At 37.9% G+C, this 16,689-nt stretch overlaps 1 protein-coding gene across 13 annotated transcripts in view; it reads right to left on the bottom strand.

The window, feature by feature from the left end:
• The window catches only part of unc80 (unc-80 homolog (C. elegans)), a 53,950-nt gene extending 38,661 nt beyond the window's left edge, over nt 1-15,289 (bottom strand). For all 13 annotated transcript variants that reach the window (XM_083531144.1, XM_083531139.1, XM_083531141.1 and 10 more), the window contains exons 1-14: nt 14,978-15,289; nt 14,382-14,430; nt 9,743-9,899; nt 8,938-9,230; nt 7,436-7,559; nt 7,083-7,147; nt 6,656-6,786; nt 5,734-6,001; nt 4,996-5,130; nt 4,675-4,891; nt 3,948-4,079; nt 2,743-3,011; nt 1,015-1,368; nt 667-795 (exon numbers count right to left, since the gene is read on the bottom strand). In XM_083531144.1, coding sequence (XP_083387270.1) covers nt 667-795; nt 1,015-1,368; nt 2,743-3,011; nt 3,948-4,079; nt 4,675-4,891; nt 4,996-5,130; nt 5,734-6,001; nt 6,656-6,786; nt 7,083-7,147; nt 7,436-7,559; nt 8,938-9,230; nt 9,743-9,899; nt 14,382-14,430; nt 14,978-15,069 — 2,415 coding nt within the window. In that variant the 5' untranslated portion in view covers nt 15,070-15,289. The remainder of the gene's footprint in view (nt 1-666; nt 796-1,014; nt 1,369-2,742; nt 3,012-3,947; nt 4,080-4,674; nt 4,892-4,995; nt 5,131-5,733; nt 6,002-6,655; nt 6,787-7,082; nt 7,148-7,435; nt 7,560-8,937; nt 9,231-9,742; nt 9,900-14,381; nt 14,431-14,977) is intronic.
• Nucleotides 15,290-16,689: the final 1,400 nt, after the last annotated feature.

Here is a 16,689-nt window from a genome sequence, read left to right as displayed (position 1 = left end):
TACAAAAGGTACAAAAAGCATATCGTATAGATCAAATGCTAAACCTATATAAATTTCATTTTATTTACATCCTGATAAGTGGTTTTATTTTTATTTGCCAATTCCCAGCCACCTCTACCTTTTACAGATCACGTGACAAATACCTACTGAGGAGACTCTGAGGAAAGCACTAAGCACCCTATTCCAAATACAATGAGATCAGAGGTGGCCAGGATTGATGAGTGTCTATGTGATTGACAAGGAAGAAAGAAATTTCATACATCCCACACAAAGAGCACTTCCAAATGCTATCTTGGACTCCCTGCCATGGCTGGCTGTGGCATTGCAAGGGTTTTAACTGTAGGTGTTCATGTATATATAATTTTAGCAGTCTTTTAGAATAAATAGATTTGTATAAATGCTGTTTGTTGTGCAAAGCTAGACATTTAAACCTAAAATACAATACGCAATGGGTTCAACAATCATTTATAAAATGTTTAAGTCTATAATTTATTAATTATTTGAACTGCTGAAGATTTTTTGGCAATGTTTCCAATAATATGTTGAGAGTAAACAGAAGTACTACAGTTGACTGAAATTTATGCTGCTTGAAATTTGCAAAGTGTACAGTTTTTTTTTAAAACTAGCCTCTACAAGACCATGGATTATAATTACAAAGACACTGACCTGCATACGCAGACGATCTCCAGAAAGCCCGCGATGGCCTTCACCACAACCATAGGCACACCCAAGAGACTTCACAATTTTAATAAGCATAGTCAAAGCTAATTTGTGGGTGCTAATGGAGTCCTCGTCCTGAAAATATGATATGATATACAGTATGATGGTACGGTACATGTTCTATACTATCACATTATACAGTCCTAGTTCATTTTTATTTAACTTCAGCAGAGAAATGCTATGAAATTGCTTTGTAAATGTACAGAATAATTTAATGGGCATAATAATCATACCTAAACATAAAATCATAAAAAAAACAAAAATACTACAAAAAAATACATTTCAGCCACATACCTTATTGCCTTTGTTGATTTTAATATCATTTTTACTTCCACTTCCACTCTCTCCTCCTCCACCTTCTCCTCCTCCTCCTCCACCATCACCTCCTCCATCACCATCTCCACTCCCTCCACTGGGAACAGCCCCTGTGCCTCCAGCCACACCCCCATGAGCACCACCTACACTTTGACTGGCTCCTTCCTTAGAAAGATCTGCCTCCTTTACCTTGTCCTCTTGTTTGGCAACTTTCTTGGACATACTCGGCACAACACCCAGTTGAAGAAGGCACTCGATAATGTTGAGGGCCACATCGCATATCCGTGAGCTAATGTCATGAGTGAGAACTGCATACACAGCCCTGAGCACAGCCTAAAAGTTATAATAAGATTAAAAAAAGGAAACAATGGTTATAAACTTCTGAAACATTGCATATACATACTTACATTTGTCCAATTTTGGCTAAAGCTTACAGTCATGGGGAAAGAAATTAAACGTCCGTCATGTATATGTTTTGAATGATCAGGGCCTAAATAACAATTATGTGATACTAACCGACTTCTATAAAAGAACAAAATTGCAGGTGTGTCAAATAATTCCACAATCATAATTATCAAGCAGGTCCTACTAATAAAATGCACAGGATTGGTAAATCATCAAGAAGTTTGACTACCTCTATGAAAACAGAACCTTTGGCATTTGGGTGTTCTAGTGCCGTCAGGTGAGTATCCACATTACGCCAAAAAGAAATGAAATCAGCCAAACCCCAGAAAAGCAATTGCTGCTGATTATCAATCTGAAGAGGGTTATAAGGCCATCTCCAAACAATATAAAATTCACTATTCTACAGTGAAGGGTGTTTTTTTGTTTTACAAATAGATTGCAGTTTCTAGTAGAGTGTGTCCCAGCATATTCAGTTCAAGGTCACACTGATTAAAGCTCAGAGATATAAAGAGAACTACATCATGTGATTTACAGGTCTCAGTAAACACACTATTTTTTAGACTGAATAGGCCAAGGTTGAAATGTGTAGATGTTTGGTTATCGTATACATTGTGTCACAGTGCAAACCAGTTAAAGCATATCACTATAAACACCTTATACCACTGTCAAGCCTGGTGGTAGAGGGGTGATGATTTGGGTTTATTTTGCAGCCAGAAGGCCTGGAAAACTTTAAGACTTGAGACATTGACAAAGACCACATTATATCAGAATATTATTAGACAAATGTGAAGTCACCTATCCAGGTTATATTAAATTAAAACATAAAAAAAGGCAATATTGTAAAGAAGAGTGTATCTAAATTTCTCCTAAAAATTATAAACATTATGAGTGATAAACTTCTTTCAAAATACTGTAGATTTACAGAAAATGACTAAGGAGTTAATGAGGACCAGATCTTAGATAAGTATTTTCTTTTCCCATGATTGTTCATCCAAATCAACATCCAATATATATATATATATATATATATATATATATATATATATATATATATATATATATATATATATATATATATATATAAATATATATAATTATTTTTTTTTTTTAACAATTGAAAAAATAGAAACCGAGCTTATGAATCTTGCTCAAGGATTCAAAAGTGGCAGCTTGGTGGTGCTGGGGTTTGAACTCACAACCTTGCCCAATGCCATTACACCACTGTGCCAACAATATACATTTTCAACTAAAATAATATGTTCTTTTATATGTAATTTAAAAATATGTAATTTTTTCCCTTACAGAAAGATCCAGCATGCCATTCTTCAGGATAAAATTGTTGGTTCCCTCAATGCTGTCTCGTTCTTCCAGACATGAGTAGTTGATACAAGAGTCAGTGAGGCTGCGTGGAAGGTTGGAGCAAGCCAATGGCTCACAGGGTATCTCGGGGATCGGGTTGGGATTACAGAGCTTCTTAATGTGCTCCGTGAAGAAATCGGTGTAGCCCACATTAAACGAGGCGACTGTCGTGTTAAAAGTAGCCATGGTGATAGTAGAGATCTGAGAACGAACTGGGAGATGAGAGAGGCAGAACAGTAAGGATTCAAAGGGTGAGTTTTATAACGGTGCATGCTGTTATAGGAAATACTTATTGACGAAGTGGTACCATGGTCTTACACCCCCATAAAGTTGAGTATTTTTCAAATAACAGAACATTACACTGTGTTTTATTCTTTTTAATAAAATAAAATAAAAACATGTTTTTTTTAGCTGTTTATAGTTTTGATGTTGTAGAATGTCCATAAAACAAGGCAATTCCTGTTACTACAGCTGCTATAAACTGTTTCCTTAATCAGGGCTCTTTTTTTTCTCTCGATTGTAGTTAATGTTCCAAAATATTACATTCACGTTGTCATGTCAATGCAGAGACATTCCAAGTTACAACTTTACCACCAATTGAGATTAATTTAAAAATGCTAAATAATTTATACGTTGGTATAAAATAACAAAAATGCAAAACTCCATATAAACTGCTGTATGTCAAGTATTGCCTACATGTTATGGCTCTCAGTTCTTCAGCATTTTCTTCCATGTTGTCAAGTGTTTGTTTGCATCTCCATGTGCATTTTGCTTCGGTTCATATCGCGTCATCAGTTTGCTCCCCATTGTGTCATGATTACTTTTACCTGTTTTCAGTTTGCCCCTTGATTAGTCTTTTTTATTTAAGCTCTCATGTTTCTTTCTTTGCTCTGCGTCACATATCTGTCAATACCAAGCCTTATGTTTTCTATTTATTACATTTATAGTTCTACTACGCTTATGGATCCTGGTTTATGTCTTGTCTATTGCCCAAGCAACTCTGTTTGCAATCTTCTGGCTTCTGAACTTCTCCTAATTCTGATTTTGATGCAAGTTATGGATATACTTTCTTGTGTCTTGGATCTTAACCTGCAACATTCTCCGTCTCTGCCACCTGACACTGTGTAATGGGAGGATAGATGCCTTACCACCCTCTTTGATGGTGTTTTCACTGTGGCTGTTGGAATGGTCAGGCAGGTTGTGGTGGGAATGAGAGTGTTTTACTCCGAGACTGTCCACGTCCCCTGTCATATCGGTGCTGCCACGACGAGTCAGCTTTCCTGCCAGATGACAAATCAGTGTACACATTTACCATAGTCCATTGTGTAATATTATATAATAGTAGATTATATTACAGGTCATTATTATAATTAAGAGTAGAAATATCACAGAATGGCACTGGGGCTTACTTTTATGGCTGTAAAGCCAAAGCAAGAATAATAAAAGTAGGTTTTTAATCTTCATTTCTGTTGAAACAATGGACACCCTATATGCTGGCATGTTCATGGTCTTAAAAAAAGTCAGGCATTAGAACTGGATTACCATTTGCCGCAAACTACCAGCATTGACCAAAAAGAAAATGTATAATCCTTGATTTTATAATTCAGACAGTATTAACAATAATTTGTGCATTACATCAGTAACTCAAATGACAGCAACGTAATGTTAAATTCTTTAGAAATTTATATTAATAGTTTATTAATTTTCAATTGTCTAAGTGGGTCAAAAGATATCCCAATATATCAGTAGAATACGTAAAATATGATATGCACTATATTGCCAAAAGTATTGGGTCACCTGATCATAAGTAGAGTATATTATTTTTGAGCATTGCATTCCACATTTAGTCTTAATTTGCTCTTATTTTAGTTTTACCCATGATACTGGTGGGCCAGCCACCTCGCTCCAAGGGGCGCCGCTCATCACCCAATCCAGAGAAGCTCCCGAATGAGAAGGTGCTACGTGTAGGTGACACGTCCAGGTGGTCCTCGTGCATGAGGAAAGGCACCCCCATACGTCGTTGTCTCTTCTTTCCTGTATGATGGAATGGAATAGAGCCCTTTCTCTCCCTGTCCTCCCTGCGGTTTTTAAACTAAAAATAAAAAAAGCCTTTACATGCTGGTAAGGTACAATGGCTTCTTCAGCATTTGCGGTCTCAACTTATAAATGTCTAATAAGGTCCAGAAAGCAACCAACCTTTTTGAAAATGTTCATGCTTATGTCTGTAGAAAGGTCCGGGATGGCTGGTCTTCTGAGGTTGGTAATAGATATTTTGGAGAAGGTCTCTGAGCTCAGTGACCTCCCCTCCTCATTACACTTCAAGGTCATGTCCTTAAAGCAGAGAGAGTAGAACCATAACATGTATCAATTTCTACATTAGCTAATTGTTGCAAGAAAACATCTGTGGTGCTTTTGTTAAAAGAGCAAATTCATTTCTTTCCTAAAATGAGGCCTGGTTTTCATTCAAGTTCAACTAAGAGATGAAACAAATAACACAGAATTTATTTTACACATCGATAAAGCATTTAAAGTGCCGACTACAATCACAATGGACACCATTTATCAAATAATTTCTGCTGATAAGACACAACAGAGAGAAGGATTTTCACCATTTCCACCTTAAAACTATTTAATTTCATCAGATCTTTCAAATTTTTTTTGCTAATAAACATCCAGCTTCAGGTTGTATGAAATTCATTAAGGTGTGGACTAGTTTGGACTCTCTATCTATGTGAAAAGATATGTGCAGTGCTAAAATACCTGCTGGAAGTCAGAGAAGACTATTTGTAATATTTTAAAGGTTGTTATTTTTTTTTTATATATATATAAATAATTAATGCTTTGAAAATTTGTTATATTTCATAGCATGCATGCAAATGTATAGTTTATATTTAATGGCTTACATGTAAAATATATGTAAGATATAAGACTTACCTGTGTTTTATGTGTGTTGACCAGTGAAGGAGTTGCAGCCACCATGGAGCTGCTCCGTGGTCGAGGCAGGGGTGCTGTGGGGGGTTCTGGTGGACGCTCAGGCTTCTCTTGCAAAATCTGTCTGAGACGCTGTAGATAGAAGATAAGTGCCCAGTGCATGCCCTCCTCTGTCCAGTGAGGCTGAAGCAAGCAACGTAGCACAGCCACATCAAAGTAGGTAGCATAGCGTGCTCGCTGGCACACAGAGATAGCATCGGGTGCTGACAACCTATTAGGAAAAGCATTTATCGAAGGTCATATATAGTCATTAGTCTGTGAAAAGTTTTTTTTCCCCCAAGTATACTGATTTCCTGATCCCCATGGAGTCGCTCTAGCGAGATCCTATGAGAACTTTGTATGAACAAATGCTCTAAAACAGTACAGTTTGGTCAGTACTGTACTTCTGTATAATAACAGTAAACTGGCTAGCAGAAGTTAGGAGAAAGAGCATCACAGCTTGAGCCAGCTAGCCAAATACATTGTGAATGAAATTGTGCTAGCATACATTTAGCATATTTGATTTACTGGCTGGTTATCTACTGTATAAACACCTTTTGGTATTTGCTAGTTAAACTTTAATAACATAGATAAATATACAGTATATTAACCCAAGTAATATTAAAATCGAAATTGTAAGAAATGATCTGTGTTATGTTATTGAGGAATATAAGTGTGCTGTGTGCATTTGACTGATGAATGTGCAGGGTAGAAACAGAACTCATCTGGTTAGTTTCACCAAGATTTATCCTGCAGGGTTTTTTTTTTCAACCACATTCCCATTAATTCCCATGGGAAGTGTCCAGTCTTGAAATTTCCCTAAATTCTCCAACCTTACTTCTGACTCAATCTGTATGTTTCTATCTACACACGTAAAAAATCTCACTTCTTCTGGGTGATGCCTCGATCACACTGCTGCTGTGAGGTGCCTCCTTTCTCCACCGAGTTGCCACGGCGACAGCTCTGGGCCTTCACAGAAGTGGAGGAGGAGTCAGATTGTGCAGATTCACCCACCACCTGGAGAGCAGTGGAAATCAGATCACATGACTCAGGCAGTAAGAAATCACATTACTGCAGGAAAAAAGCTCTCTGGGGATAGTAAGGCCTAGAGGGATATACGAACACTCAATAAACACAACTATCAGATCAATCATTTTTCAACGATATCTACTTCCTCCTTACTTGAATGAATATGTGCTTCTTACTATTTAAAGAAAGTGATTATCCATGTATGAAAAGTAACTGTTTCCTCATTTGCTCATATATAAATAAAATATATATTACAGCTTTTTATTGCATGTTGAGATGCTTACCGTGGGGTAAGGATTGCCCGGAGCACAGAGATTGCACTGGTTATTTACAGTAGAGTTTCTCTTTGCTGTGAAGAAAACGAAAAAAAAAAAAAAAGAAAATTGCACCAGTTTTTATATAATATTCACCAGCAGGTGCCATGCTTGAAATTTAATTTCAAGGCAAATATGATTGGTAAAATACAGAAATAAGTGCATTCAAAAAACTGGTATGTTTTGCATCGCTTAACAATATTTCGGTGTAAATATCAGGAAATAAAAATTCATATTCATCTTTTCGTCACTATTCCAAATGTCCAAACAAAAATATGTTTATCTTTGCAACAATAAATTATTTCGTAAAACCCAAATCTTACCAGTAACAATGTTGCGTGTGGCCTTAATGAGAGAAGAAAAGGCAGGGACATCAGGCTGACGATGCTCCCACATTGGCTGCCAAATAACAAGGCCACTAGCCAGTCGAAATGTAAGATCAGACTCCTGCCCAATACATAGTTTTAGGTGTGTTGCTTTTTGGGATATTTTTACTTAAATACATATATACAGTATACAGACATACACAGTTTTAGAGGGGTACACCTCTCACATTTCAGCTACCATTTTAGTAGATCTTCTCAAGGGACAATACTATAGAAATTAAAATTGGATATATTTTAGAGTACTCAATGTGCAGCTTGTAGTAGTACAGATTTCCTGTCCTGTGGAAATAACTCAACATACAGCCATTATTGTCAAAATAACTGCCAACAGCAGTGAGTACCCACTAAGAGAACATGCCAAAACTGTGTCCAACGTGTCAATATATTGCGTGAGCACCATTGTTATCTTGCGCCGCCTTAATCCCCCTGGGCATGGAATTAACCAGATCTGCATGGAGCTTCTCCTTTTTCCGCTTGTGGATGCCCCACAGGTGTTTAAAAAGGTTCATGTGAGGAGACATACTTGGCAACTCCATCACCTTCAGTTTCCTCAGCAAGGCAGTTGACATCTTGGCAGTGTGTTTGGGGTCATTATTATGTTGGAAAACTGCCGTTCTGCCCAGTTTCTTAAGGGGGGGCATCATGTTCGGCTTCAGAGTGTTACAGTACATGTTGGAATAAATTTTTCCCTCAATGAACCGCAGTTCCACATTACCAGCAGCACTCATGCAGCCCCAGCCCATGATCGACCCTTGTGAGGCCTGTTCCGAGTGGAACCCATCTTGGAAACCCTCTGTATGATCCTGGCCACTGTACTGTAACTCAGTTAGGGTGTTACTGATCTTCTTATAGCCTTGGCCATCTTTGTGGAGAGCAACAAATCTAATCATAAAATCTTTAAAGACTCTTTGCCATGAGGTACCATGTTCAACATCTAGTGGTCAGTATGAGAGAATTGTATTCAAAGCAATTTTACAAGATGCTAATACAAGATACAAATTTGTATGGTCCTGTGAAGCAGACAAAAACATGAACATGATGAATAGGACATGTAGCTTTACACTTAGGGTGTACTCACTTTTGTGCCAGCTATTCAGACAATAATGGCTGTATGTTATTTTCAAAGAACAGTAAATCTGTACTTCTACACAAGCTGCACACTGACTACTCTAAAATATATTAAGTTTTATTGCTATAGTATTGTCCTTTAAAAAGATCTATCTATCTATCTATCTATCTATCTATCTATCTATCTATCTATCTATCTATCTATCTATCTATCTATCTATCTATCTATCTATCTATCTATCTATCTATCTATCTATCTATTTTAATGAATGCTATGTAAAAGCAAGATTTTAATGAAGACTTTCATAGTCTACTGAATTAATACGCACTCTGTATTAATATAAGAAATGACACAGCAAAACAGAACAGACCTTAATGCGGTTGACAAGAGGAGCAAAAAGAAAAACAAACAGCTCTACAGTGGCCATGTTCTTGTGGTAAAGTTTGGCTCGAGCGTACTCGTTCTCCTCTGGAGTACTGCCATTGCGTTCCAGGTGGATTTGATTACTTAAAGGCTGAAAGAACGCACTGCTGCTGCCACTGCTGCCTCCCCCTGACCATCCATGTCCTAGGTCTTGGTGGCACTCCTGAGCTGCCTCCAGCAGCATCCAATGAAGAGTGTGGAGAAGCTTGGTCTCGGCTACACCGAGTTTATCCTGGTGCCCTGGTTGATACAGTGCTAAAGGTTCAAATGCAGTTTAAAGCAATGGCCTGCAATCATTGGAGTAATAAAAATATTATGGAAGCCCAAACTAAAGCATTGTACAAATAGTATCTAGGTTTAACACTGAAGCTTTTAAACCATGAATACCCAAAATAATGTAACACAATACATGGCCCTTTTCCCTTTTTAAGACACAATCGCAGTATTGGATATAATAATAATAAGAAAAAACATTTCCAGAAACTGTTGCCGACTGATCGAGTGGAATTCAAGAAATCTATGCATTTTAAGCTTTTGATAAATGACAACCGTAATAAAACTGATTTAAAAAGAACTGGACTAAACGTGTATAAGGCGGTAGATAAAAATACAGTAGAAAAATATATATATATATATATATATATATATATATATATATATATATATATATATATATTGTCAAGCTTAAAATTCTACGTTAAACACATCAGCATCAGGTGTGTGTGTCATAGTTTTTGGTTTTGGTTTCTTACCTAGCTTGTTGCGATTGGAAAGGAGAATTGCAGTGCAGTGGAGGACATGAGGCAGTGCTGCCTGAACCAGCTCCCAACGCATGATGCTCTGGATGGCCTCGGTGAGAGCTGGTGAAAGCCCATGGAGCTTATTCTCCACCAGCACTCGCTCAAAAGACTACAGTAGAAACACACATATCAAGCTCACATATAATGTTCCGTTACAAATTGGCAATATATCTCCCTGTGACACACGGCATGAGAATTGATTGTACTTATCTTAGTGCATCCTGTGTGCTTGTTGAGCTGGACAGGGTCAGGTTTTATTGTCCACTACTGTCCACTAGTTATTATTATTATTATTGATTAAAATGACCATTTATTTCTTACAACTAAAGCACATTATGTGTGTTTGCTGATGTCACTTTGTTGACTCTCACTGCAAAGTACACATTCTGGCCTAGAAATGCAAAGGCTAAAAAATCCATCATAAGATTAGTGCAGCCTTGCCTTCCTTTTTGGGTCCATCTCTGACTACTGCCACACTTGATGCACAATGTTGTTAGACAGCATCGACATCATAGCGTGACCCAGACAGAGTGGACAGCTGGGTAGCTCTAAATATTTTTTTTTGCCATAAAATCTGCAGAGCTTCCTTTGAAAGAGAATAGAAGAAAACTTCCTAGCATGATATAATATGAGCACAAATCCAAGTCAACAGGATAGGACCAGTTTCATATGAAGCAAATCAACGTTCTGCTATGTCTATGTAAGAGTCTATATCATGAAACAGACTGTGCACAATAGATGCAAATGATAATGAAATGATTGATAGAGCTGGAGCATTTTTATTGTGAGGGAGAGTGAAATAAAAACTATCAAATCAAGATATGCTAAAATGGTCAAATCTGGTAGACATTGGTGCTGAATACAAGCAAAAGAGGCTTTAAAGAGATATTATTTAAGAGGTTAGAACACTTAAACTACCATTTTCTTTTTCCTTACTCTTCAAAGTTTTTAATTTGCATCTTATATGAATTCTATTGATTGCTCTTGTACATTTAATGTGAAAAAAGATCAGACATAATTTCTCTTGGTTACATTTTTCTTTACTGTAACATAACCATAATCATAACAGGGGTTGTGTACACTCCTGATATCCAATGTATATGGTGAACCCACTATTTCTAGATACATCCTGTTCAGTATATAAAGGGTCCGTTGTATTTATAGCCACTGGAAACTGTTAAACATTTTTTTTAAAGAAAAGGCCTGTTTAAGAAGTAGCTCATTGAACAATACCTCAACTTTTACTATATGTCAACTATCCATGTGAATTTGAATTGAGAACTCCCAAATCCCAAATCCCAAATTCCAATCTAACTAGACACAACATTCAGCTGAGGTGCAAAATGGATCTAAAAAACTGAAACCAGAATGCCAAAAAAAGGGATAATTTAGTAGGTCAGTATTGAAAACTTTAAGCATTACTTTACAAGGAGCAAGTTAAAAAAGCAAAAGCAAAGCAAAGCAAAAGCAAAAGCAAAAGCAAAAGGCGAAAACAAAAGGAAAAGCAAAAGCAAAAAGCAAAAGCAAAACCCAGAGAATTAGTATATAGTATGTGGTGATGGCTTTTCAGCATCTCTACTTCCTGAGAAGGCTGAGGAAAGCTTATCTCCCTCTCCCCATCCTGACCATGTTCTACAGGGGGACCATCGAGAGCATCCTGAGCAGCTGCATCACTGCCTAGTTTGGGAACTGCATGATCTCGGATTGCAAGACCCTACAGAGGATAGTGAGGACAGCTAAAAAAAAATCATCAGAGTCTCTCTCTCCTCTATCATGAACATTTACACCACACGCCCCATCCGCAAAGCTAACAGCATTGTGGACGACCCCACACACCCATCACACACACACTCTTCACCATCCTGCCATCAGGGAAGTGGTTCTGAAGCATTCCGGCCATCACATTCAGACTGTGTAACAGTTTCTTCCCTCAAGCTATCAGGCTTCTCAACACTGAACTAAACTGAACTGAACTTACACACACAACTGTGTAACTGATCTGTACAAACCAGACTCAACACACACTCTTACTCAATTCACACATCCATCTCTTCAGTACCACTCACATTACATCACTTCATTACCCTAAACTGTTTACATGCTGTTTTTGCACATCTTTTCTGGATTGCTGCTATTAATCTTTTGCACAACATTTTGTTTACATTTGTTACTGTTCACTTTACGTCTCTTACACACCACAGTGTCCAATGTACAACAGGTTTACTGGCGGCGCTATTTTGTATTTTGTGTTTTGTGTATTTGTCTTACACTGTTGTGTTGTCTTGCATTGTCCTGTATTGTCTTGCGCTGTCTTGTGTTGTCTTTGCACTGTTTGCACCAGGTTGCACACGATGTACTTATGTGGCGAAGACACTTACTAATCCTTAGCCCTGTGTTTTCTGTTTTCTGTAATTGTTGTTTTATGTAGCACCAGGGTTCAGGAGGAACGTTGTTTCATTTCACTGTGTAATGCGTCAGCTATATGTGGTTGAAATGAAAATAAAAGCTTCTTGACTTGACTTATAGGTGTGTGGTTAGTAATAAGGGGATTGTAAACATGACAGAATATGTTGCTGGAGAGTGTAGTCTCTGGGGATAAAATATGTGTGCTGTGGTCTGTTATGCTACACAGAGTTCTCTCTTTTTTTAATCAATCTCTCCGTCCGTCCGACTCGGAAATGCTTTTCGGAGTTTAGGTGGCAGACAGTTCAACATGCATTATTTAGAGGAGACTGTGTGACTCAGGCCTTCATGGTCAAATTCAAATTACTTTGAAGGAACAACAAGCAGAAAAATCTTGGGTTGGCCAAGAAACAAGGAAAGGAATGGACATTAGATCAGTGAAAAACTGTCCTTTAGTCTGATGAGTCCAAGTTTAAGATTTTTAGTTCTAACAGCTCCTGAACATGTGGTTCCTTTAAAATTTCATATATGTCATAATTTCAGTGTCCATTATTAATGTAAAATGTTAAGTTATGGTGTCAATTTTTTTTTATTAGAGTGCATATATCTGTGTGTATATGTGTATGTTTGTGTATATACATACTGTATATGTATGAACATATATGTACAGTATCTCGCAAACATGGGTACACTCCTTATTTCAGCAAACATTTTAGTAGATCTCCTCAAGGGACAATACTAGAGAGATAAAACTTGTATAGCTTGTATAGCAGTACAGATTTACTGTCCTTTAAAAATAACTAAATAATACAGCCATTATTGTCTAAATAACTGGTCCCAAAAGTGAATAACCCCTAAGTAATAAGAGCTATGTGTTGCTTAAAAATGCAAATCCACATGTCCTATTAAATGTTCATGTTTTCATCTGCTTGACAGGACCATACACATTTGTGAATCTTGTATTAGAGAAGTTCAAATTTGGTGGTTTGAGTAAAATTCTCACATCCACTGGATGTTCAACATGGTACCTCATGGCAAAGAAGTTTGAGGATTTTCAGGTAGAATTGTCGCTTTCCACAAAGATGACCCAGGCTATAAGAAGATCAGTAACAGCCTTAAACTGAGTTACAGTACAGTGGCCAGGTCCCTACAGAGGTTTTCCAAGACGGGTTTCATTCGGAACAGGCCTCACAAGGGTCGATCAAAGAAGTTGAGTCCTCGTGCTGTGTGTCAGGTGCAGAAGCTGCTTCAAAAACAGACGCATGAGTGCTGCCAGCATTGCTTTAGAGGCTGCAGAAACTGGTGGTCCGCTTGTCAGTGTTTAGACCATACGCTACACATTGCAAAAAGGCAGTTTGCAAAGCCGTCGTTCCAGAAGGAAGCCTCTTCTGAAGCTGGCTCACAAAAAAGCCTGCAAACAGTTTGCTGAAGAACAACCTGTCCAAGAGCATGAATTACTGGAACCATGAGACTAAGATGAACTTGTTTGGCTCAGATGTTGTCCAGCATGTGTGGCGATGCCCTGGTAAAGAGTACCAAGAAAATTGTGTCTTGCCTACAGTAAAGCATGGTGGTTTCGCATCATAGTCTGGGGCTACTCGAGTGCTGCAGGTTCTGTGGAGCTACGGTTCATTGAAGGAAACATGGATTCCAACATGTATTGTGACATTCTGAAGCAGAACACGAGGGCCATCGAGTGGCCAAGTATGCCTCCAGACCTGAACCTTATTGAGCACCTGTTGTGCATCCTCAAGCGAAATGAGGAAGTACAGTAAGAAGTGTCTAATGACCAGCAGGTCTGTGATGTCATGGAGGAGTGGAAGAGGGTCCCAGCAACAACCTGTGCAGCTCTGGTGAACTCCATGCCCAGGAGGATTAAGGCAGTGCTACATAACAGTGGTGCTCACACAAAAAATAGACAATTTGGATACAGTTTTGACATGTTCACTTAGGGTGTACTCACTTTTTTTGCCAGTTATTTTGACAATTATGGCTGTATGTTGAGTTATTTTTTAGTAAATCTATCTGCCCTCTGTGAAAATCATGTGTACACAAATCCCAGTCTGCTGCTCATATAATAAGGCACCGTGACCAGTCACGTGACAGCGGCAGGCACCTCAGGTGTAATAGTGATTGAAGAGGATGGGTGAGGGGGAGGCAACATCCCAGGAAAACACTAAGTACTCACCACACAAGATGCTTCATACTGCTTCCCTAACTTCGGTCTCAAAAACGCGCTGAAAAAAATGAAATGCAAATAATGAAATTAGTCTCGTCAGATTACGAGGAACTGGTTTTAGTTAATATAATGTGTTCATTGTAAGCGCGCGAGCTGTTTGACGCAAAACAACGCGACAGCCAATGAGCATGACGTGTGTATGTGCGTGTGTGCATGTATATATATATATATATATATATATATATATATATATATATATATATATATATATATATATATATATATATATATACATACACACACACAAATATATATATATATATATATATATATATATATATATATATATATATATATATATATATATATATATACACACACACATTCCAATTTATTATAATAAATCTATTATTACATATGCATGTATATGATAATAGATTTATTATAATAAATTAGAAACATATAGATGACCTGCATAAGAACAGCAGTCAAATAACTAGGAGAAAGAACTGGAAAAATCTCGGCAGTAATAAACCGCAGCAAAAAATAGTTTATCCTTTAATCGAATCCGAAAATTCTATGATTTCTTGTCAAAAATCACGGACCTGGTTTGTCTCCACAGGAAGGTCTGGATGGGAAATGGTATTCCGCCGCAACTCTCCTGGTCGCCGTCATCCAGGCTTTTCCTCTTCACCATTTTCACCGACACTATCGGACACAGACCTTTAGCTCACACGTATTCTGCACAGGGACATGAAGATGATGATGATGATGATGGCCGTGTATCGAAAAAATGGTCGGAGTTAGAGATGTCTATTGAGTTGTGAACACCGGACAGCGACATCCAGGCAGAAACCGAGCTGCTGCTTAAAGACGCAGCACCACATAATCAACGGAAAGCAGCAGCCCACATCCGGCCTACAGAAACCTACCGGTGTAAAGCAACTTGAGCTGACCACATCACATGGATTTACTTGGTCTATAATGGAGAAAAAAAAAAATCAATTACAAGATTCTCCGTATAATGAACTGACAGATAAATCAAATACCATTGATGATCTTATTACAATAGCACTTGTCAAGAGGTGGGATATATTGGGCAGCAAGTCAGTTCACGAAGTTGACATGTTGAAAGCAGGAAAAATGGGCAAGTTGGCTAGATGACAGGGTTCAAATCATCCCTAAAACAGCAGATCTTATGCAATGGTTATTGCCTACCAAAACTGGTCCAAGAAAGGACAGGGGCACCCAAAACTCATACGTGTGGGACCATGCAACAAAATATTACTCTATTCAGAGGTAATATTGTTAATATAGACTTCCCCAAACCAAACCCCTAGTGAGGCGATATTATCCAGTGTTCTAGGGTAGTTTTAAGAATAGCAAGTATTATGGTTTCACCTCAGATGCGAAAATACTATGAAGGGGTGATAAAGATTTTCAAGAACAGCAAACACCTGTACGGTACCAGAATATATGCAAATATATGCTAACGTATAGTAATGCAGTTATCCAATCAGCCATCATGTGGCAGATTTGACACAAAGCTTTTTATTACAAATCTGATCAGCAACAACTTCAGGGAAAAGAAAAACGTTTCTACTAATCAATACACAAGGTTTATGAAATGGGTCAAAACTAACCCATACATAGCATATAGGCATATGTACAATACAATTCAATTCAATTCTTTTTTAGTTGTATAGCGCTTTTAACAATGAACATTGTCTTAAAGCAGCTTTACACAGAAAATTAAAAGTGAATATGTTCTTTATAAGGAAGTTTGTCCCTGATGAGTGAGCCGGTGGCGACCGTGGCAAGGAAAAACTCTGCAAGATGGCATAAGGAAGAAACCTTGAGAGGAACCAGACTCAAGAGGGAACCCATCCTCATCTTTGTTGCACCGAATGTTCATTTATAGCAGATATACAATGTTGCGGGGTACCGTGATGATGATCAGAAGCGAAAAGAAGTCCTGAGTCAGTGTAGCAGACTGTTGACATTAGCTACAGTCCAATCCATCCTCAAAGCGCCCGTTCTTACTCTGGAATTTCATGAAACCACCCAAGACATTGATGAGAAACCATCCAATACATCCTATCCCAGATTTTTCCCATTACTGTTATAATTACCTTCACGTCTGTAGTCAGGCTTTCTACAAGATTTTAGAACATAGATGTTGGGATATCCATTCAGCCACTAGAGCATTATCATTGGTGAAGAAAGTCTGAGGGTGCTGAGGATCTTTCACATAGTCGTCTGTATTAACCAGGTTAACCTCTTATTCAGGTCATGATGTAATGAATGTGTTTTTGTT

The sequence above is a fragment of the Silurus aristotelis genome (genome assembly GCF_946808225.1).
Source record: "Silurus aristotelis genome assembly, chromosome: 2".
Lineage (NCBI taxonomy): Eukaryota > Metazoa > Chordata > Actinopteri > Siluriformes > Siluridae > Silurus > Silurus aristotelis.
Note: the sequence above shows the minus strand (reverse complement) of the source record. Positions and strands in the feature narration are given on the sequence as shown.